General features: G+C 40.7%; 1 protein-coding gene across 1 annotated transcript; it reads right to left on the bottom strand.

Moving 5' to 3' along the window:
• Nucleotides 1-6,788: 6,788 nt before the first annotated feature.
• GGH (gamma-glutamyl hydrolase) lies at nt 6,789-22,187 on the bottom strand. Its single transcript, XM_055704493.1, has 9 exons — nt 21,987-22,187; nt 21,386-21,500; nt 20,080-20,130; nt 16,861-16,945; nt 13,394-13,532; nt 12,431-12,537; nt 12,237-12,327; nt 10,845-10,982; nt 6,789-8,832 (listed from the first exon to the last, which is right to left on the bottom strand). The coding sequence occupies exons 1-9, from the start codon at nt 22,123-22,125 to the stop codon at nt 8,711-8,713; spliced, it is 987 nt and encodes a 328-aa protein (XP_055560468.1). The 5' UTR covers nt 22,126-22,187; the 3' UTR covers nt 6,789-8,710.
• Nucleotides 22,188-22,300: the final 113 nt, after the last annotated feature.

Raw genomic sequence — 22,300 nt, 5'->3', positions numbered from 1 at the left:
CTGCTGCTGCATCTCTGCAAGGCATGAGGAGCAGGGAGGGTTGTACAAACACAGATGGCAAAAGGGAAGCACACAAGGAAAGCAGGAGTGCATAAAATACACCTGGACCCAGCAGGACACTTTGATAGTCTACAGCCATTCTTTTGCATCCATCAGCTCCTGTAACTGCTCACCTACCTACTTAGATGTGTCTAGCTCACTCTGCTCCGCATACCTGCATCAGGTCTTGGCTACTCCTGCAGTGCGAACGGGAAGTGCTGGTGCAGCTGTAGGTAAAGAGAAGCCCATGAAAATTGGTTAAATGCTTCACAAATGAGAAGCTGCATGCTCCAGTGTCACCTTTTCCCTGAGACAGATGAAACCTTTGCTGTGTGGCACCAACAACTTCCCTTCCATGCAGCCAAGTGGGCTGACTGATGGAGGAGGGGGAAGCTGAGCAGTGCCACGCGCACAGGTAGTGCGGGCCAGCTACCACCTTTCCTCAGAGAAAGACAGTTCGGTGGTGTGATGGGGCCTTGTACGAGCCTCGCTTACCAAAGTGGTACCTCCCCACCACCACTTTTTTTCCTCAGGGGGCTTAAAGAGGCCCACAGAATTGGTGCTACATAACAGGCTCCCTGCAGCAGAGGGTTAGGGACTATTCCCCTTGTGCGTGGCCACCTCCCGGCATTTTGCTGGTGGAAGCAGTTTATCAGCACTGAAGGTCAGATGGTAGCTACGCACTGACCACTGCCATTTCATCCTTGTCCTGATCTGTAAGGCTGAGAAGAAATAATCTCTAAAGATTTACAACTTCCAGACACTGCAGATGGCAGATGACTGAAAGCCACAGGTAGTTGTTCAAATCAAGAAAAACAAGAATCAACAGGGAAGTCCAATGCCTGAAGTAGCTCAGTGTTAACCAACTGCAATTGCTTCATGTCTTGCTTCAGCTTGCATCCAGGACCTAAGGGCTAGTTTCTTTTATGGCACTGATGTACTCCTCCTCACTTCCATATGTTTGCTGTATTACAGCAGCTGTCCCAGCAAATCCCAGCATGCTTGTTACTGTACAAACACGTTAACAGCTTCCAGCAGACAGAAAGCACAGTAGGCAGAAAGGCAAAAGGAGGCAGAGAGGACAGCAGCTCACCACCAGCTGCATGGCAGCTCTGGATGATGCTGACCCAAGCTGGGCTTTCTCCCACATCTCCTTGCAACGCTGGTTCTGCCCGGCAAGGGCTATGGATTCTCCTTGCCCTTGCAGGAGGGGAAGAGGCAGCACTAAAGCATGGTTCAGCTCACTTCAGCGTGATGGAGGGTGTGAAGTAGGGAGCCAAGGTGGCCAGCTGAGGTGCTCACCAAGGTGAGTCCCTCCCTGGGCTGCCTGACACCCACCTCAGCAGACGCAACTTCCTCCTCCATCTCAAACTCCCTGCAGGCTGTCACACTGTCCCGCTCGCCCTGGCACTGTTAGGCCATGAGCTCACTGCGCTGCGGTCTGGGCTCCGGGCTGCTTCACAGTTCACCAGCTGAGCAAGGGCCCCAGCTCCAGGTGGAGATTTCTGCAGTGTGCTGGGGAAAGAACCAGGTTAAGTGGCCCAAATGTGTTGAGAAGGACTCAGCCTGGCTGCTGTCACTTGGCCAGTGTTATTCATCACACCAAAGCAGTCTGCAGCTTAGCTGTAATGGTCAAAACAGAGGTGTTATGGACAAAAAACGGCAAGATGATCAGGCCATATTCAGAAATGTCTAGAAAGCATCAGTTTTTTGAACTGGAAATTTTCATGAACAAATTCCCACAGTTACTGGCATCAAATGAAAATACTTTGCAGATGCATAATATACCAAGGCTCAGTGAATCTCGGATCAGCAGATGGCTTATATACATCTGAGGAGTTTTTTAATATTAAACAAATAAATGAAGATTGGAGAGGAGTGTCAGTCACGCATCTTGTTGGATGTTTAATCAGGCAGATAAGACATTCCAAATTTTAATTGCCTCTATTTTTTAGTGCTCCAGTCTAATTTCAAACTGTATAAATGAAGCTCTTTAATTTTTGTCTGGTTTGAAGTCTTGGTATCTAGATGATAATTTGTCAATGAGTTCTACAGGATACAGAGAACAAGGCAACTACCAAAAATCCTGCTACTCATGAAAGTAAGAGATCATGTTTCTTTTTAATTACTTCTCATATAATTAATCATCCATCTGTCTGGATTATATTCTTCAATATTATAGTCATGAGTTAAAAAACATACAATGAATTCATGGCAAGCTTAGCAGGAGATAAGCTGTGCTAAAGGAATAAAAATGATGTGTGGTAGTGATTAAAAAAAAAAATGCCCAGCAAGCCCTGCTGTTCAAACAGGTGTTATTGCGTGGATTGCTATTCCCCATGCTGACATGATGTGATTCAGCTTCTCTTAAAATAAAACGTATGTATAAAGATGCATTTTCTTCTGTACCACAACTTCTCCCTACTCACTGCACTAAGGCATGGCTAAAAGCCACAGTATATCCACAGTGCAAGTTTCACTTCTCTCAGTTAAAAGAGCTGGAAATTACTCCAGACTAATTCATTTCACGTGTCTCCTGGGTCCCTGGGTGTGGAAAGTAAAGAGGAAACCACAGACTGATTCTGAACAGCTTTTTTAGGGAAGCCTTGCAAATGCAGCTAAGGGAGGGCAAGAGTGTTGATAGTTAAGAATAAAAGGACATGAAAGACATTTACGTTAAAATACTGGCTGCCTAACCGTAGCTCAGCCTAGGATGGCTTCAGTTGCAGCTTCAGCTGACACAAGCTGCTGCTTCCTTTCCAGCATCTCCCCTCAGCACAGTGCAGGAGGCTGGGCTCCAGCTAGCATGCCCACAGACCAGGGAGCTACTGGGCTTTTCTTAAGCATGTAGTGTGCTCATGAACCCAATTCCCTCATTTGCAAGCATCTGAAGCAGCATGGTCAGTAATTTGAGAAGACTATGGCAGCTGTAGCTGGAAGAAGTAGTGACTGCTGGCTATAAGTTATGGTACAGAGTAACCAAGCTCCACAAGGAGTTGCAAGAAACAAAGTGGGAAAACCACAGGGATGTGTTCTAACTCATCCTTGGGAGGGATGAGAAACCTGAAGTAAAGCTTAAAAGCCTAGGGATGAAGGGTGAACTCGCTTCTGTTTCTAGCAAGCACAAAATTTTGTTTTCCGCTTAGTGGTGTAAAGAACAAACAGAACTGTTGCGGCTATGACTCCAGTGACAAAAGGTTTACTGGCACTTTTCATTGAAGGGTGGAATGAGATGCTTCTTGCAAATATTAATGAGAAATATTTAGTACAAATTCCTCAGTTTAAATAAAAGCAGGTAATAAGGTTCTTCAGGTTTCTCTCTTTTCCTCTGGAAGCGTAAGACATGGTTAGATCTGCTTTGAGAGGCTGCAAATGGCCTCCATCAAACATGTCGATGGTACTACAGTGTAAATGCTAGTGATTAATTTGGAAGCCTAGAAGGATTGCAAGGACTGACTCCATCCAGAGTAAGAATGGGTCTGGCCAAGATCTTTGGAGTACTTCCATTCTGGCAGGGACTCTTTGGAAAACATCTCAGAAATTTTCTGTAAACTATTCATTGTACTTGGTGTCTCCTCTGCAAGACTAACAGTATTATTCATAAAATGTCCTAATAATATTAACAATTAGTAATTAATATAATTGAGTAATTAGTCACAATAATGTGTCTCATTGTCTTTTGAAAAAGCAGGCACTTAGGAGTTAGCAGCTCTCACAGTAGGCTGGAGTAAATCCCAGTGAAATACAGGTACGTTTAGTTTAAACTTCCCAGTCTGAATTTGAATTCAGGTGATTACAACCTGCTTGTACTGGTGCCTCAAGAAGCTCACAAGGAGAAACTAATTTCCTAACGTGCTCCTAGCTAGAAAACTGCTGGTTTAGGTTATCTGGTTTTGCTGATCTACTCTTCAGGAAAACAGTAAGAAACTACACACATATAAAATCAGCTCTCGGACTTGTACAAATGCAAAAACACAGTGAAATAATACCTTCCAGTCTAGATGATCAAAGGAAGCTTGGGAGGTACATACTCCCAGGCTAACAGTACTCAGCCCAATCGCTTTGATGATCGGAAGCAACAACTGCTGGAATTTACTCCTTTCAGCCTTTTGGTTTGTTTGCTTTTTGCTTTTCATTTACAGAAAGCTTGGTTGTGAGGGATGTTTGTTCACTACATGTCTGAGAATCACAAAGATGAGAAGTTTTGAGGCTTTTTGCTTAAATTTGGAGCAAATGCCTTGTTCAAGTGCTCTTTCAAATGACAGCTGTTTTTAGATGGTCTGGACTTTTTGGATGAAAGGGTCTTGGAAACTTCTGGTTATATAAGAACTCACAGAGAAAGTTGGCTCTTAAAACATACTGCTTACATTATGAAACAGATATGAGGAAGTGATGAAAGCTGGAGTAGTATCCTTCTCAACAGGTGGCCCTGGGCAGGATATTCCTCACCATTTACCCTATAAGTAAGCATTGGATTAGGAAAAAAGCCTGCCCTGGGGAAAGACACAAGACTAACGAGGGAACGTAATCAATCACCTCACAGTATCTCTCAATCTGTCTTCCACGTACTCAAACCAAAATAATCTGAACAGGCATACAGAAACCTTAATGGGACTTGAACACTAGCCAACTCCCATAGCTTTTCTGATACCACCACCACCGTATACATACAAGTGAACTCCGCAGAAGGAAAAAAAAATCAATTCAGATAAAGTAAAATAAAAATTCACATTCATTACTGTGATAATAGTGCCTGTGATATCTTCTTGTGTACACCCTCCCACCTTACACCCACACATTCTCGAGTATGCATCCACACGCAGCCTTCAGCTGCCTGACCACACACAGAGCTATTTCTCTCCCATGGGGACTCCTGCCTTGTAAGGGCAATACACTGATAACACACAGCTGGGAAGGAATTTCATTATTGTTTCTCCTGGTTGTTCAAATCATCCCCATACTTTCCTCACTGTTCCAAGAAAATAACCACTATGTCCCTAATAGGCCATTAATTTCTACGGTAAGTGCAGTACAGCCTAGCTTTTAATATATTTTTGCTGAGTGGCATCCATAGCAATAAATAAGGTGGCACCGACGACGAAGGGAAAATGGTTAAAAATTAGCCTAAAAATTAGCCTAAAAATAAGCTAGTCAGCATTGAAGTAGAAATAGGGTCACGGCCTGCTCAGATACCGATCCCTACTTTGCATTCACTACTTTACTAGGAATTTTGCACAGCTTGTCAGCCCAGAAATGGTGGGGATTTGGGTGGGTTGTTTCGGGTTTTTCCCCCACAATCCAGCTTGTGGGTTAGGCTCTTCCTCTAATGTAGTATTTAGAGCAGTTACTCAAGATCTTTCTTCCTTGTAATTTCTTCCTTACCTGAAGGAATTCAAATTGGTCTTTCCTACCTCCAAGGCAAAAGTTTCCTAAGCAGAAGTTATCAGTTCTTCCTATCTAAGCTGTACTGTTCTGCATGAGCTAGTTTCATATTTATAGAAAAGAAACCAAGACAGATTCTGTGCCTACAGGGGAGGAAAACCCACCTGAAAATAGGGACAGCATTCCAGTCACCTCCAGCTAATGCTCAAATGTTTGAAATATTCACTGGAAACAAGATTTAATCACAGCTGAATTAATTCTACGCTCATGTATTCTCTGTTTCTCTCCTGCCAATCTGGCCAGCTACACCAGTAAGACTCCAGTCTTATTCCGTCTCCTCCTTCCCCCACACCCTGAACACCCTGATATATAAGTAAACACCACAGTACAGTAAATACCTTATTCAACATGTCACTTTAAACTCTTGAGACAGCACCACACCCGATCACAAAATTGCACAAAATACTGGTTCTCGTAGGCCATCTAGTGGTAAAAGCAGAATAGTATAAAAAGAAATCGATTTCAAACTTTTCCTTCTTAAAGACGATTTAACATAAACTGCAAGACACACAGGGTTACTTTGCTGATCAACAGACCTCTTTCCTCACACACGGCAGCAAGCAAGATGATTAGGTTCATAAGCCATACTCTGAGTAAGATAACAGTATGGCCACAGGCTCCTTTTCTTCTCTCTCCAGCATTAATCCTAAAAAGTACGTTAGAAGTTCTGTCTGAGCAATGGAAAACTGTATTAGTAATCACTCAGAGCAGAGAGGAAGTCTACTGCAAGTTCTTTAAAACAAATTTTCAAATCCTTTATTGTGTGTGTTCTAGCCAATTCTGGGTTCCTGTAGTTTGCTTCTGACTGGAAAAGGACTTGACTTGAAGATGTCAGGCATCATAAGGAACAGAAGTTCTTCCACTGAACACTGCAGACAGCAGTTGTTTTGCTTACATTCTCAGAGCCCTGAGAGCATCCACTGGTTCTGCAACCCCCTTCCCACCTTCGCAAGGGTTTGGCTGCCCATGTATGTGCAAGCAAGCTCTGACACTCTACACCTGGGATAAGCCTGCTGTGAAAAGGCTGCGTGAGTAGAGCTGTGGGAAGCCTTTTTGAAAGCTTCTGCCCCTTGGCTCAGCAGCTGCATGTAAGTGCATTTAAGCTCAGGCCCTGGGCATCGTCCCTGCATGAGCTGTGCTGTAGGTATGTCTGTGCCAGGCCATGCATCTCACTCACTTGCTGACATGACCGCAGCAGCCTCTTCATTTGTGACTGTCACTGATGGAAGTAAGAAGACTCGGAAAAAAAATATGACTGTTAATGCTTTATCCATGGTATCTCTAAAAGAGAACAAAAACCACCCATCTGCCTGAATAAAAATTTATTTCATGTATCATAGAAATTCATGGACACCATCAAATAAGGCTTTGCAAGATTAAGGATGTAAAGGAAAGACACATACAGATTCACAATATACACACTGCTCTCCCATCATATTACACAGTATTACTTGTAATTACACATTTAGGAACTAATTGCCACCATTGCAGTTAAAAGACATTTCACTTGCAAGACTGACCCCTGTTTTTAAGGCTTAATCCTGCCCTCCTTACTTAGGAAAATTCTTAGAGCTATTCTGAAGAAACAGCCTGAACAAGAAGTAGAAGACTAGTCTTGGTTTGTATCTTAGCTGCTACATTTATATGCAACTGTAGAGCATAATTCTCTTCTTACACCTGGTTCTACTCATCCATCAGCTAATAAAGTTAGCGTTATGAAGTCACCTATGTTAAAAGCGAGTTCCATTTACTGAATTTGGCTGATGTGACAAATGTAGAAATAATCTGCAATATCACATTTAATTTGTAATTACCTGGTAGCGTATTTCTGGTAGTCACAGTTAATGTTTCCTTATAGTTATGTAGTTGTTCCATGATAAAGAACAAGTTAGAGAGTCTTTTACTTCAAAAACCTGAGAAATGTACCAGCTTTATTCAGATATGGTACTTGAGAGTGGAAGTTACTATAACACAAAGCTGAGGTATAAACCTGAATTCTTCATAAAATCCAAATCCCTATTGATGTTAACAGAGTTTGGAAGCTGTGCGATACAGTAGAGTTATATTTGATTGTCTCATCTTAGTTTGGACATCACACAAAAAATTTTCACTGTGTGCAGCAAACCAAGGATGAAAAAAAAAAGTTATCACAGTGTATTGAATGCAACTGCTGTTACCACATTATGTCAACATTAACAGGTTTTTCATATACATTCATCTGCTGTTTTAATTCTAGCTGCATTAAACTATTCAACAGGACAGAAAGAAACTACTGTCTTTACTAAGTTGATGACAAACTACCTCTTGACTCAAAATGAGAATTCTATCCAGTAGATACAGAAAGTCAGACTATGTAAAGAAAAAACTAAGCTTACATTCCTTTAAATACAAAGAACTGGATGTTTGCATCTCGTATCTGCCTTTTGACTTGGGTTACTCTCAGAGGGATTCTTGGAGGATACATAAAACCAAATATGAAGATAATAGAGAATGGAATCAGCACTTAACTATGCCCTCCAAATTTTCTTATTTTACCTGATACTTGCAATGCCTAGTTTACGCTGCATCCTTGTATTTACGTGGACTTCACAAGGCATAAGCACTCCAAACAATGCTGAACTTAAAAGAGAAACAGTTTCACAAATGGGATAACACATGTGCTTTTAGACAAAAATGTCTCTTTGCTCTCATGCTTCCTTACTATTTTGGTCAAATTTTCAAACAAAATAGTCCCTGTCAAGAACTTGGTTACATACACACATTTACAACAAACCCAAGAGTCTCATTTGTTAAATATGATTTGAAAATGACAGGATTTTACTAAGCAATGTATCTAAGCCCTCAGTGCTACCATAGTCCACAACATTTTACAAAGATAACTCTCATATTTTAAAAAATAAGAACACTGTGTTTTCCCTTGTACTAAGCTTGATTACTTCCAAGTTTATAAACATAAACAAGACCTCTTCCCTCGAAGAAAAATGTACTTTTCTTTAGCTTGCATTTAAGTGCAATCTAAGACAATTATTATATTATTGAATGTAAATTTTTATATTAATGGTCCAACAGTACAGAAGAACAGTACACAAGAAACACAGGATAAATCATTGTAAAGGAAGAGAACTATTCTGGCTTTCTGTCACATGCAGTGCACTATATCAGCTTAATTACGCAATATTGGCAAATAATTCCATTTATAGATAGTAACACTGCACCTTTGACACGATACTCAATCAAAAAAATAGATTTGTTGAAATGAAGAAAATGTTCCTGTATAAACTGGAATATAATTATAAATCAATTCTTTTGTTTCCTCATCTTCACTGGTGAAACGGTGCAGGCTCTTCCGGGCTGTAAAACATTGTAAAAGTACAGATCACTTTACTGTTATCCTCCTTGACAGTATCTTTCTTGGCAAAGTTATTTTGATCCGTGTAGCATAACAGCAAATGGAATTACAGTAACTTGTATGTGAAGAACTGTGAAGACAGATCTTCAGAAAGCTGGTTACAGCCTATCCTATTACTGGGGAGGGAGAAATTCAATTATTATTTTAAAGCCAAGGCTGTACAAAAATATTTAGCCGTAAGATTCTGGCAGTATCTACCATAGATACCAGCACTTGTAATACTGCAAGAAATGCAGAGTAGCAGCCTACTGAAAGTTGCAGCGCTAGCATAGACTGTGCTGGTGAGGACAATAAAAACTGAATCTTTGCCTGGTTTATCATGTTAGCAACAAGCTAAAATTAATGACAGATGGGTATGAAAATGGTGTTCTGGTAGAATGGTTTAGTTATTAAGTGATCATAGATGAGTATATTTTTGCCAGTTGAAAACAGTTTATGTTTTTCATCCCGTGGTTTATTTTCAAAGTTAAGGAAGACATTCTGCCTTACATTAGCTAAAAACATCGATTACTCGTTGCAGTGTTATGGTATGAAATACTCAGTAGGACCTGTACAGATTGCAGAGGTAATGAAGAATAGCTTATGATTTAGTATATGAGATGGGGGGTATACACATACAGTTCACTGACAGAAGTTTTCTACTAGAATTGGAGGTCAACAGATCCAGAAGAACTCATGTGCACTGTTTCTCAATAGGACTCGGAAGCAGAGCTGGCACTTATTTTGCCACATTTACTTGGATAATGGCCTGAGCAAACTTATATCTGCCTGTAGTACAGCGTGCAGACAGATTACTAGAGAATGTAGCAAACAAATAGAAAAAAAATGCTGCATTCCAGTATTAGACTACAAGAAAAAAGGCTCATACTATACTTTCTCCTATTTTCCCCTTTATGTTTGCCTCAGTCTCCCACATGTACCCTATCAAAATCCTTAAAATACAGGAAACTTAACAGATACTGACAAGGAATTTTACATGATATTGCTCCCTTCTTGCAAAGGAGAGTAGGACTACATTGCACAAAAAAGAGCCTTGAACTTGTAAGAAGCACAACTTTTATTTCCACACTCTTGTTGACCAGGTCAGCACAAGTTGCATTTCTTTAAATCACTGTCTGCTTTCTCCAACTAGTTGACTTTTGATTAGAGATCAAATCTAGAGACCCAACTAAATCAGGTTATTATGTCCTTCATCGCCCAAATCAATCAGGTAAGAAGAGAATTTCATAGTCAATTTAAAATATGAAAACGGTATTTCAGCAGAATAGTTTAGTAAGTATAAACAAAGGAAAAAAGTAAGTTTGACCCCTTCAAATACTCCTGTATTTATATCCTACCTAAGACCAGAAGTTTCATGACTTATCACAATTTTACACTTACTAGTATAGAAGTGTGAAGGGTATAAACAAACAAATTGGAAGCTCTGTAAAATTCAGAAACTTCTTGTGCTGTCTACAGAATGTAACTGTTGGGCACCATATGGCACACCTTTGATACGTCCATATACTGGCCAAGCAGTATTTACAATCTTGGTGCATATAGTTTGCAAGCAAAGCTGAGAATACATTGAATAACTGTAACTTAGTTTGGGACTGAGGAAACCTCTGGAATTATGAGTAGAGTACTTTTTTTCATTCATCATCTCTGTGCAAGGGAAGCTAAAATGTTACAGTGATCATTTGAACTGGTAGAAAGTCACAGTACAATGCTTTTGAGCCAGTCTACTGAAAAGAGTTTGCGGAATGCCCGACCTTTTGATGTCCCTTTTACTAAGCCATTCTATTTCTAGTATCCCTTGGTTTTTTATAAGCCTATAAAGCTTGCAGAGTAATCTTCTCAGAAGGCAGCACGATGTACTGAACTTTGACAGCTGAAAAAGAGGTCTGTCGTCTTCAAAGATTTTCACTAACGCTTCACTCTAAAAAACTACATTTATAGATAATAAACTTTTTACCTTCATTAACAAAGAAGTCAGCTATATAATATGCTGCTTTTACAGCTGCTGGGGAATGTGGAATGCCTGGTGAATTCTTCCACTCAAAAGGACTTTTCTCTGGATGCCACTGGACACCATAAATTGGATATTTGTATGCTGCAACAAACAAAGCATGTAAGCAAGGTCTATGCTTTAAGAATTATGTGCTTAGTCTTACTGCAAAAGAAACTCAAAGGATAAGCTGCAAAAATACCTCATTTATCAAGTTTCACAAAAGATTAAACAGGAAGTTGAAACTCTTAAATAGTGGAGCTGAAGAAAAAAATAAAGAAGGATATTGTAAAAGAAGAGTCTCATTCCATGCAAGCAGATTTTTGTACATCACCTTTTTGATTATTCATTTCAGAACTGATATATATACACACTAAAAAAGAATGGTACAAGTGTATCAGTCTCAAAACTTCCTACCTACTGCCACTCAACATACAATGTTCCCAGCCACACAGGATATCCCTGGCAGTTCCAGGGGCAGATCCAAGTCTTAGGATCTCCTCGCAGGCCCAGTCAGTCCAGGGGCAGCTCCCATCTGCTCTGTGCCAGGCCTCATACAGAGAGGGGGAAGCCAGTCCTTAACTCTCAGAGAGAATAGCAGCACAGCAGCTGATGACTGCTCTGTGATAAACCGCTTGCAGGCACAGGAGATGCCTGTCATTAGCCTAATCAGGTTTTCTGATCAAACTGCTATTCTCTTCTGGAGGACAGCCAGCATGCCATACAGAAGAATCCCATGGGCTGACAGCTGAGCCTTACTGAAGGGCTGCCAGCAGTGTGCTGGTCAAGATAAGCCCATCTCTAAAGAGGCAACTTGTTTCTTGAACTGAGCAAGCCTAGTGCAAAACATACACAACAGAAGTAATACAAAAGGCTTTGGAGCGGGGAAATTAGCAGTATTGCTGCTAAAATAATGACGGATGTTTCTGTCATCTCAGCACCCTGAATTGTTCTTCCCATACAGCAGATACAGACACAGGAATGCAAGCATAAGCAGACAGGCAGAAAGCAAGGCGCAACAGAGGCACGCTGCGCTGTAGAGGGATTTAGCTACTACAGGACAAGTGCTGTACTCTTCACATCACAGCACTCAAATATTCTAGTACTAAAGTGTAACAGCACCTGGGAGGGGAACAGCGGGTGAGGGAAGTAAGTAATTAGGCTCACAGACATGTACTCAAAAGGTAAAATATCCCTACAAACAGAATATGCTTCTCACAGCCAGAGCACTGACAGAGCTGATGCTAACCCTGCTATTCTCACAGCAAGCTTGCAGCACAAATTAACATCAATGCCACAAAACCTCTAAAGAACCAGTCTGTTTCAATCACAGTTTATAAAGGAAATTAATTTCCCTACCTTCCATGGTAGATATAAACTCCACTTCATTGTCGGTGTTAGTGGTCAGAACATTATAGAAACTATGAAGCTTTTCATTCTTTGTGAAATTCTGTGATAACGAGGGGAGGGGGAAAAAGATGTTATTTGCTCATCTATTTCTAGGTTTAACAGAGCAAATGTGTTTGTGTTCAGGAAACAAAATGATCAAATACCTCCATGGAGAGGCTCCACATATGAAAGTTTGATGTCAATGGCTCAGTAGCAAATGCATGTAATACATCGTCAGGGAAGTTCTTGAATAATCTGCTGTCCTTTGCAGCTATTACAAAGAAAAAAGAAAAAAATTATATTGTCCGTTACACAAGCTGCTAACAGACGGACTAATACTGAACAGAAGACAGATACAAAAAAATACTGCATTAAACATTTTTTTCTGTAGCATAACTTTATGATTCTAGACTACACTGCAAGGAAAATCAGTGAAACAAGCTGCAACAGGTTTCCAACATGCTGTTACCACTGCCCTCCAGTCTTGACCCAGAGAGGACCCAATTTTGCTAGCTAAGCTCTCACTAAAAAAAGCATCATTCTTTGCTACTCATTTCAATGACCTTTCCTACATAATGAACAAAAATGACAGAATTTGTGAATGCTGCATGGTACGCAGAGAAATTACTAACAAACGTAAAATATCAACACAGGCCACATTTTACCAGTGCTGCTGAGTGGCATAGCTCTATCTTAAGAGATCTCTCCAATTTCAATACTGTACAAGTGGGACAGCAATACTAATTCTCATCCTTAGGAAAGATGCAATTCAAAAAATCTAAAGTCACCTGCTCTCCAAGTTTGATAGGTTTTGGACCCCTGAATTTTGTTCAACTCTGTAACAAAAAGGGACCTAAACCCACATTATTTTTATAGGTCCAAATTACCAGATGACTCAAAGAGCCACAACTGTGGGTTTTGCCAACTGCTGTTGGTTTCAAATGGCTTGTGCTAACATCTCTGCTTTAGAAATAATAGAGCTGCACTAACTTTATAAAAACAGTTACAGCAGTTTAATAAGAAAGAATTTAACAAGATAATAATCAGAAACCTCCCGAACATTGACCTCGCATATTTTATCGTGACCAAAACAAAACCTCTCAGCAAATCTCAGACATGAGACGTACCTGAGGTAAAGTTCAGCGGGAGTGCAAAACCATTTGTCTTGGTGTTAACAAGTAAAACTTCGCCACTTGTGAGATATGTAAGCTCTTCATGTCCAAGACACGTTCCCCATACTGGGAAATAATCACCATTGTCATTAGCCTTCAAAATAAAAAGCAACAACATCAGGAGAAAGTACTCAAGATTCACAGAAAGAAAACCGAAGACAATTTCGGATTCTTTTTGCTTTCCATTACGTAGAGAGAAGAAATTACTACAGTAGTACAAATTCCTACAGGAGGAATTATAACAGTTCAATTACAATTGAAATAAACACAGACTCCCTTAGTTTTTCTCTTGAAATATGAAGGCTACGGAATATACACATGTCCATTAAAGCTGTAAATTAAGCTTAATGTTGATAATAATTTGACAGTTCTGTTCTACAAATAAACAATGTTGAGAGCAGCCTAAACAAACTACAAAATTACTACATCTCTATAAAAAAGGCAATCATAAGAAGGGACATAAACCAATCTGTCACCACTTTGAGGGAAAGCCTATTCATTACAATTCACACTTTCACATGAAGCACATTATGAACACATGGCAAGGGCCCTTTGCAATGTCTGTACACCTGTGCCCACCTACCTGTCTTAAGAAAATATAAATCCTATTACTAGCATAGCTATGGTCTTAAGTGACATACTTATATGCTTGTTTAACTTGTAGGTTTGGACATGTTCCAGAAAGATAAATTGTGAGCTTAGGCAACATAAAAAAGCAGCAACTATTTTCAAAATGCAAAGATAAAAATTGGCAGGTAAGCACTAAAACAAGAGAAAAAAGCAAAAAGGAGGTAAGGAAAGCAAAAAAAGACAACACAACCAACTTCTTGTCACTTAACTATATACAGTGCATACACACAGTGGAAATTTGCATTTTTGTATGGTTTATTGCTGATAGGAAGCTCATGTTAAGAGACTGGTAAGTTTCAGAACTGCTGACCTTGTGAAATCAGAGTAGTCTTTCTTAACTTGTTTCTAAACATTTCTAAGTTATGCATACCACACCCACCCCCTGCAAAGAGTTGCTGCTCAGAAGCCATTTTTGAGAAAGCTGAAATTACAGGCTTCGAGTAAGCATGTTACCCTACTGCACTACTGATAGTATGGTAATAAAAGCCCATGTAACTACTACTTCTCAGAGCAAAACACGGAAGATTTACAGAAAGAAGGCTAACAGTACTGCAGAGTCTTCATGACCACCTATCACGCACTGCTAGACACAGGATTTGCAATTCCACTGTCCGTCTGTCATGTAAGTAAGGAATACAACCACTAAAGGCAAAAAAATAGACTAGTTTAAGACCAATTACAACTGAACCATAAACATTTTGTGGTCCCCTCCTTTTTCTTTTAATAAACTAATATTAGCTGGGAGGCTGAGCACATATTAAACAACATCCAAGATATCACATTTTTACAACCAATTTAAAATCCGGAAAACAGTATTTCATTTAGGGTTTTGCCTAGCTAGTGAAATCCTGTTGGCTTGGATGGGGATTTCCATTACACATTCTCCCTGTCTCCGTCTCCCTCTCCCTCTTTTAATGCAGAGCCAGACCAAGTCATTTCACACTGTGAACATTTGCAAACAAAGAGAAAAGGAACCCTCATAAGTCTTATAAAAAACATAAATTTCAGTCAATTTTGTACCTGCTAATACACTCTTAACTACTGTAGCTTACCTTACATTAGTAAAACTACAGTATTTTATAGTGCTAATTAAGCCTCAAAAGATTAAAACTGAAACACACAGTCATCCCAAGTAGCAGAGAAAAATCCCAACTTACTAGTAAGGGTTACATATGATGAACTGAAAATTATTTTCTGCCTTTCACTCACCTGAAGTACACATACCATCTAATAAACCTGCCTCTCTGATCGCAAAATTGACATATGCAATTCAGTTATTCATTGTGAAATGTAAATAGTATTTTGTAATAGCAGCGCAAGCACACAAAACCCTTGCCCAATACTGAATAAACAGGCTGCACTTCACAGCGAGCACTCTGAAAGCGACAAACGAGATGAACTGTCTCACATAAAAGTTATATAAGTCTTTGCAAGATTCAGGTTTAAGGTGACAGACTAACAATCACCGCAAATAAAGACAGACAAAAGAGTAACAACATTGGCCATAGGGACTGAAGAGTAGAAAACAATTAATTGCAGCAGCTGACTGGTCCCGTGAATGCCACTGCCTGCAGTTTCCCTGCCTGCTGTTGGAAAGTCGGCAGCGAGGGTAGAAGAGGAATTCCTCACTGCCAATGGACACTGCTACCATTGCAAGTTTCAGCCTGTCATACTTGTATATCTCTCTCTCTCATAACTGCCTCTTGGGCAACGTTTTCCAAAGTATGACTTCTGTGACAATTTTAATCAACGTTAGCTGAAAATAAAGTCAGTAAAGAGGAAAAAAGGAAGAAAATTTAAACTTTTATTAAAATTGAATACAGAAGATCCTTAAAAAAGTCACAGGGACCGTATATAAAGCTCATTAAACATCCATGCCTTTCCACAATGCAAATTTGACTTCAAAACGTGCTGATTAGTATCTGAAAAAAACCCACACCAAACCCCAACATCTTTTAAGCTCTAAGAGAATTAAATCTGCAATAAGGATTCAGAGCCTTTCTGATATGCTTTGAAAGAAACAGCTTTTCCATAAATTCAATCTCTTCTTAATAAAGCTAACAATCATATAAATTATGTAACTATTAACAATAATATAACCTTTCAAGCATTTGTCCCACCTTCTTTTCATGTTATAAATTAAGCTAGTGTTTACTGTAAGAATCTGCTATATTTACAGGTACCAATGCATAGAAACAGGTTAAATGTTATGATGTGCTAATGTAGATCCCTCATCTGCACCTCCAAAGATATATGCAAATCTACTTACAGGTAAGAGAGAATAAAGGTGTTTCACTACTGTAATGTATGGGTGGAGGCCTTGATGTCGTATTACCGTAAATTGGTTTATTTGAGAGTCTCGCTAGAATTCCCTCTAAGTCTAAATTTCAGTCGTTTACACTTCTACAAATGATTATGTTTATTATTAACTTTGTTCAACATCCAATGTCAATAGATACTCTGAGCTTTTGGAAAGCATTACTGTTACTTTATTGCAAGTTGCACACACCCATAAAGCCTCAGGTACAATGCATAAATGATACCGTTCTCACTTGAAGAATTTGGGAGTTTAAGACCATGACACAACATAGAACAGGAGAGGGTGCCAGAAGTCCAAATCTTAAGATATTAAAAGATTTTTTTATGCAGAAGCCAGCAACAAGCTACTTATTGGGCTTACAGTTAACGCACTGGATGCCAATGTAAAAATAGGAAAATATGAGCCTCCCTGTCATTTTGATCTCTGAACAGTGACAATAACAAGAACAGACTGTTCCTTAGTAATTAATTACCTCTAATGCCTTGTGGTAAAATATCTTAGCAACCCTGGAATATTCTGAAGTCTTAAGATCCACACCACCTCCTGGAAAAAGTACCCTGAAAGGCAACATCCAAGAATCTGATTAGCAATGGCGATCAAACTAAAGCCTGGACAACGTACACAGAGAAAGGTCTGACAGTGATTTTAAAGGTAGGATTCAGGTCTAGGTTAAGACACCCACATTTCAGAAACCTATAGATAGGCATCTAGACTTCCATTATGGACAGCAAAGATCTAGTCAGAAAAGTCAATGGAGACTCAATTAGGTTTTCCAGAGCAAACACCTAACTGGTTGGAAGGTTGAACAGCCCTGTAGGGGCCACTGACTGTGCTGACTAGCTTGCCATTTATTATGTGAGTTCACACAGCTAGTGCGCAGGAAGACAGCTAAGTTTAGGTGTCTTAGCCTTTAACTGAATCATATGCTAAATCTGAAGTGTTCTACTGAAGAATGCTCACTATCATAAAGCAGTGACAGAGCCTAATGCAACATCAGGAAGAGGAGAGTAAACAGAAAATACAGAAAGCATACAGATTTCAGCTGGTATACAAAAGGGTTGCTTGCCATGACTCCATCACACCCTGTCCTGACTCTTCGCTGGCTCTCCCTACCACTTTAAAATCCCGGCCCAATCTTAATTCATCCCGTTCAACTTCAGTAAAGAATTATTGTGGCCCTGGCAGAGCAACCTTCTTATTACAGACAACACAGATCAAAAAGTTCCTAATAAAAAGCAAAAAAAAAGTACATTTCGCCATAACCTTTGGTCACACAGGATCTAACACAGCCAAAGAAGACAAAGCAATCTCAGGGACAATTTCAAAGAAACAGCTCATGATCTTTTTCCACCACCAAAAAAAAAAAAAAAAAATCAGCAATGGCACTTCGCTGTGTGGCTCCCTAAACACAAATGCCACTAAGAAAAAGACTCAGTATTGTCTAGCAGAGATTTCACACGTACACATGATGACACAGAAAGTAATCAAGTACCATCAGAGACAGTAACATGAAATAAAGGGAGTCTCTTCTGGCTGTAACTGGAACAGTATCTGCAAAACTGACAGAAATTAATGCGTAAGCCTCCCTAACCCACTGCAACAGAACCTCAATTAGATTTATGCAAGCCACATCTATCAGTTGCTGACTTTTTATCAAAATGGCTGAATGATTTCCTCTACATTTCTGTGTTCTGGAAATGGCCACCCCTATCAGGGAGATACTATCAAGCAGCTAGAAACAACTAATATCTCAAATGATCCCAAGCATTTGCAGAGCAAGTGTGCATTTAAATCCTTGTGATCAGGTTTATTTTAAGATGAATGATGCACAGCGATCATGCAAAAGCCGCTAAGTATTTGACGGAAAAGTAGAGCAGCATTCACAAAAATATAAATCAGATTACTCTCCAGCGACAATATAGAAAATGAATACAGCTGAAGGTTTTTTCAAAACAGATTACAGATTTCTACAAAGATCTAGTTAAGATAAATGAGGCAGTCCTTACCTGGAAAAGGTGGAAAATTCACTTCACCTGTTCCTTTTGTTTAAACCAAAAACTGGCCAACACTAATTAGGCAAAACAATTGTCATTTCTGCTAATGCAGAAAGGAAGTAACCCATTAAGTAGCAATGATAATGGCTTGACATTGTCATAGGCAGATTAAAATGCAACTGCCTATACTCTAGTACCTCTAACTGGTTAGAGCTGGAGACATACACGGTGCATTTCAAAGGCTATCTCAGGAGTACACTGCTATATCCATAAAATCCTGTCTCTACTATTTGAAGAGTCACGTAATCATCAAATAATTTCCAACTGCAAAGAAACTGGAGCTAAGCTCTTCCAATGTGAAATGTCAATGTATCTCTTTCCTATTCTAAGTTTCCACAAAATGGAAAGCCCTTCCCTCCAGAGATCTTATTTGTTACTTACACACAGCTATATTGTGGAAGCCATTAGCTGACAGTGGAGGGCAACAAGAGGAAATAGACCATTCTTACCCACCTACACAGCACAATCTAACTACCAGTCACTGCAAAGACAGAAGGATAAGGGAACTGGATCTACCTGCCTAACACCCTCTCCTGCATCAGCGTAGGTGGTTAGGTAGAAAGAATGGCAGACCCTATTGGTGAAAGTCCTTCTGGCAACCAAAGAGAGGCTGGCGGCAACGAGAAAAGGGTGAAACGATTAAATTTGTCTCCCATATGAGGAGCCACAGGAAAGAAAGTGTCACTGTCTTATACTTGCTTATATTGCCAGACTGTAAAGACCCACATCTCAGTGTACAGGGCATGCTGTGGAGCGTAAGAGGACAATGCCCTCTCGAGACAACCAGGTCTGAATCTGCAAGTTCTACGCATGTTGATTAACATTCTAGTATATGCATAAGCTTAACAAAAATATTCATGGTTTAAGATGCTCATCTCATGACTACAAGTAGCCCAGCCACATGCTGTGGACTCCCATACAATCATGCCTGTGAAGTGTAGCATCAGCTGATTTAACTCTTCTAAAGTGCACTTTTAGCACAAGGCAAATGTAAGAGGTTTTGACTTCATTTAATGCAGTATTAAAATGTGCAATAATGTGATCTAATTTAACATATTTAAAATGCAGGAAGAACACATGGAAGGACGGTTGCTATAGTCAGCTGAAAAGTTAGAAGACCTAAGCCACAGAATTACAACAGGCAAGACGGACCATTCAAGTAGCAAGAGAGAAAGCACCCATAGAGAGAATAGACTGCAAATCAGAAACTTTTATGATAGAGGAGATACGGTGAGGCCTGGAAGAGGGAAGAAAGGGGGGATGAAACACCCAGTAAGTGCTTATAAGTATCAGACTTAAGGTGTTCACTCAAATGAGGAAGAGAGAAAAATAAAATGCAGAGGAAGTGGTCTATTACACTTGTAAAATTGTTAACCACTATAACGCCACTTCCGTCTGCCTGCAGACAAGCACAAGAGAATGCCAAGATGAGCCTGGGCACAGTTGCAAATTATCTGACGTGTTCCTCAGGAAAAGAAAGGCAGCAGACCAACATCGGATGAAATAGTGCGCTCTCTGACTTAGAACATATTTACATGCCCACAGCGCTCAGCATAACTTCTCAAGACAGTAGAAAGACAGTGTCCTTGGGAATACAGCAGAGCTCAAAACCAGAACTATCAGTGCTGAAAACTTACCCATTAATAGAGTGGAATATTTTATCGTATTCTTCATCTGAAAGATTTAATCTGGAAAACCGAAAACATATGAATTATACATTTTTTTAACCACAAAAATATCATTGTTGTTGAACAGAAACATGAGAGACAGAAAATACATAGAAAGCATGATTTAAACACGAGTAAACCAGACCCGAATTAAATTAAACATTTCACTTGAAACAGCTCAATCCGCAAGACTGGAAATCGGGCCCTGGCAGATATGGTTCAGTATTAGGTACTCAAGACCCCTTTGCAGACACTTATTAAATTTAACATTTACATGAATAGTACAGTTATTATTTCCTGTAGACTGGCAATTCCGGTTTCCAACCGACTCCAACAAGGGCAGAGATGCTAACAGTGTGTCACACCCATTGTTCAGCAAAAATATGGTTGAGGTGGAAAGATGAGAAACTCCTCAGCATCAGCAAACCAGTGTACTGGGTACACTCCTGCAGAATTGACACACTGGGTATATTCAAACATACAGCTTCGCTGCATCTAATTTTGATGCCAAAATTAGAAGCCTCCATTTGTCAGCGAAGCTTCAGGTCAGCAAGCATTCTGAAAGCTCCACCAGCTACATGAGGCACATTGGTTTCTAATTCAGGCACTTAACTGGTGCTCTTATTGGACTGTGTAGATACACCCGATTGTGATTTTCTGCAGCTGGATTACTATCTTTTGCAATTCTGACAATTGTCTTTTTAACATCTGATTTCAGTGCATTTACTATTTTATAGATAACTGTTAGCTATGAAGTACTGTCAGTTCTGTTACTTACTCTGCTACTTTTTACCTAGAACCAAAATACAACACATGGCATTAGTGAACCACAGTTTCAGCAGAACTGGACTTTGGTTTTTTCCAGGAGTACCGACAGCCTTCCTCCATTACTTGAATCCCTGGACTACAGAACCCGACAAAAGGTAGTATGTATACGTGTACCTAGGTATCTACTTGCGTTTGTGGTGCACTACACATCAGAATGAATACAGCCAACTTCAAAAACCACAGATGCAAACCACGGAGGTAATTTTACAGGTAAAAAGAAGCATTTTTCAAAGAAATGTTATTATTGTAAGAAGAAATACTAAAAATGGCATATTCCAGTTTGCTTTTATTCTGATTTCTAAAACTCCCTGCAAATCATACCATCTTAAAATAAGTCTTTGAGGAGCAATAAACACTCAGAAAAGCAATACAACTGCTTTCTGTGCCTATAAGATGATACCCTTACACTGAACTATTAATACCCATTTGCAAGGATATAAAAATTTACCTTATTGGCACAACTCGGGCACCGGCAGATTCCAAAAACTTCACATAGGAAGCTGCAATATAAGAGCTTCCAAATTTGTGGAACTTCTCAAAGTGACATTCCTGTGACAATATCCCTGAACGGTTCAAGAAAGAGAATTAGCTCAATACAAACAGCAAACGCTACACGCTGGAAGAAGAATTAAACTCCAATTTCCTATACGCCAGGTTACAGCATTCCATTTACTGCCTGAAAGAATTACACACGCTACGACGATGGGGCACCGATTACGATGCCTAGTCACAAGGTACCAAATAAACACATTATCTGACTAAGGCTCACCTTCCCTGCTTTAACTAGTTAGTACTATAACTCCTCTTAAATCAGCTGTAGTTACTTTACGATTTTTAAGCCAAGCACGTATAGCGTAACGCTGCTCAGGCAAGCTTTCACCAGACCCACCCTCCGGGAGACCTTCGGCCCCGCGCAGCAGCCGGCAGGGCTTCACGCCGGCCTGAGCCCGCTCCCCGCTCCCGGGCAGGGAAGGCAGGTCCCGCCGCTGCCCCGGCCCGGCCGGTACCGCTCGCAGGGCACGGCCGCCCCCCGCTCGGCTGCCCCTTACCGATGATGGGCCTCTCGTTGCCCCCCGCCCGGCGGCCGCGCAGCACGAGGGCGGCTGCGGCGGCGCAGCGGGGCAGGAGGAGGAGGAGGAGGAGGAGGGTGGCGGCCGGGAGGGGAGGCAGCCCTGCGCGGCGCCCCATGGCCACGTCGCCCGCTGCCCGTCAGCGCTCGCCGCCCGCCCGCCCCGCCGCTGCGCCGCGCTGCGCCGCACAGCACAGCGCCCGCCGCCCGCGCCGCGGGGCACGCCGGGAAACGCAGTTCCGGCGGGGCGGTGGGCCCGGCCCTGCGGGGGCCCTTCGCCGCGCCCCGGGAGCG

The sequence above is a fragment of the Falco cherrug genome, chromosome 3 (genome assembly GCF_023634085.1).
Source record: "Falco cherrug isolate bFalChe1 chromosome 3, bFalChe1.pri, whole genome shotgun sequence".
Classification (NCBI taxonomy): domain Eukaryota; kingdom Metazoa; phylum Chordata; class Aves; order Falconiformes; family Falconidae; genus Falco; species Falco cherrug.
The sequence above is the reverse complement of the archived record's forward strand: the minus strand, read 5'-3'. Positions and strand labels throughout refer to the sequence as shown.